The 1,422-nt window shown below is 24.6% G+C and overlaps 1 protein-coding gene across 1 annotated transcript in view; it reads right to left on the bottom strand.

Moving 5' to 3' along the window:
* Positions 1-802: 802 nt before the first annotated feature.
* Positions 803-1,422, bottom strand: part of LOC102678093 (cilia- and flagella-associated protein 58-like) — a 15,854-nt gene continuing 15,234 nt past the window's right edge. Inside the window, exon 6 of the mRNA XM_006624822.2 lies at positions 803-1,170. Coding sequence (XP_006624885.2) covers positions 907-1,170 — 264 coding nt within the window. The 3' untranslated portion in view covers positions 803-906. The remainder of the gene's footprint in view (positions 1,171-1,422) is intronic.

Here is a 1,422-nt window from a genome sequence, read left to right as displayed (position 1 = left end):
CCGCCGGACCGTGGACCACAAATTAAACCAGAAAGCAGAAGGAATGCTTAAAATCCTCTCTATATTGAAATGAAAATAAAGAAGGATTACGAGAATGTAATTAATTATATTTTATCATTACGTAAGAAAATTAATTATTACTACATTATTTATAATTAAAATTTAAATTAAATAAAAAAAAACAATTTTTATGTAAAAATATTTCATTATAAAATTCATTTTGAATAAAAAAATCTTAATGTAAATATAAGAAAAGATATAATAAATTTTTATTGTGAAAACAATATAACATAAAAAATTTATATAAACATTGATTTAAAAATAAAATAACGTAATCGAAATGAAATAAACAAAAGATTCTGAATTTTTTAAATCTAAAATCTAAAAATAATTTTTCCACAATTTTTTTATTCCATTTAAAGAATATCAATATTTGCAATACCATTCTTGAAAACAAATCAAATATTCCTTCATTTTTCCATTTTTCTTCAGAGCTATCAGAATAATATCATCCATCCATTCCGTATAACGATAAATAAAAAACACTTAAACTTCTTTCACCATCATCTTTTCTGTAAGATCTTTTCCAAAAAATTTAAACGAGACAAAAAGAAATGAATTATCCTTCCTGTTTTTGTGAATAATTTTTCTCAATACATTCTTCGCATGTGATGGTATGTATCTAGCTTTATAGATTCCAAATATTGACAAACGTTTCAAAAGAAAGAAAATAAGAAACAATAGAACTCGTGATGAAAAGACGAAACGAAAAGAAAGAATTAGAGAGAAAAATACACAGAAATTTTGCCACTTACACTGTTATATTTTCATTACAGAATTGCGTATCGTCAACTTGGTAAACATAACCGAGCTGCATTCTTTCTTTGTTATATAAATAATATAAGTTTATCTGCACGCAGAATCTACAACGAAATAAGCTCTGGGTGTTGGTCCAGCTACCATGTTGAATCCACCCCCTAAGCATTTCTTTTGATCCACGCATGGGAAGATAGGCTCAGATTTTGTTTTCAAATCTTTTGCTTCGTATCGTTTTTTCTTCTCCGCAAAGTACTTTTTCTTCAAATTACTCATTTCGATAGTCATTCTCTCCATGCCAATTTTGTATTCGCCCATTTGAACTTCACACATACTCAGCTCCGCCAATAAACACTGAAAAATGAATTGAATTATTTACGTTCATTCACTATCGCTAAAATATATAATTGAGTTTACTCGAAATTTGAAATACTTAAAATTTTTATAAAATATTTAAATTATTTAATATTTATTAATTATTTAAAATTATTAACTTAAAAATATTTTAAAAAATATTTTAAAATACTTAAAATTCTCCAATGAATGATTTGATTAAAATTAAAAATGATTTAAATTTCGATTTTTTATTTCATCTATTTTAAATTT

The sequence above is a fragment of the Apis dorsata genome, unplaced genomic scaffold, assembly GCF_000469605.1.
Source record: "Apis dorsata unplaced genomic scaffold, Apis dorsata 1.3 scaffold_1157, whole genome shotgun sequence".
NCBI classification, from domain to species: Eukaryota; Metazoa; Arthropoda; class Insecta; order Hymenoptera; family Apidae; genus Apis; species Apis dorsata.
The sequence above is the reverse complement of the archived record's forward strand: the minus strand, read 5'-3'. Positions and strand labels throughout refer to the sequence as shown.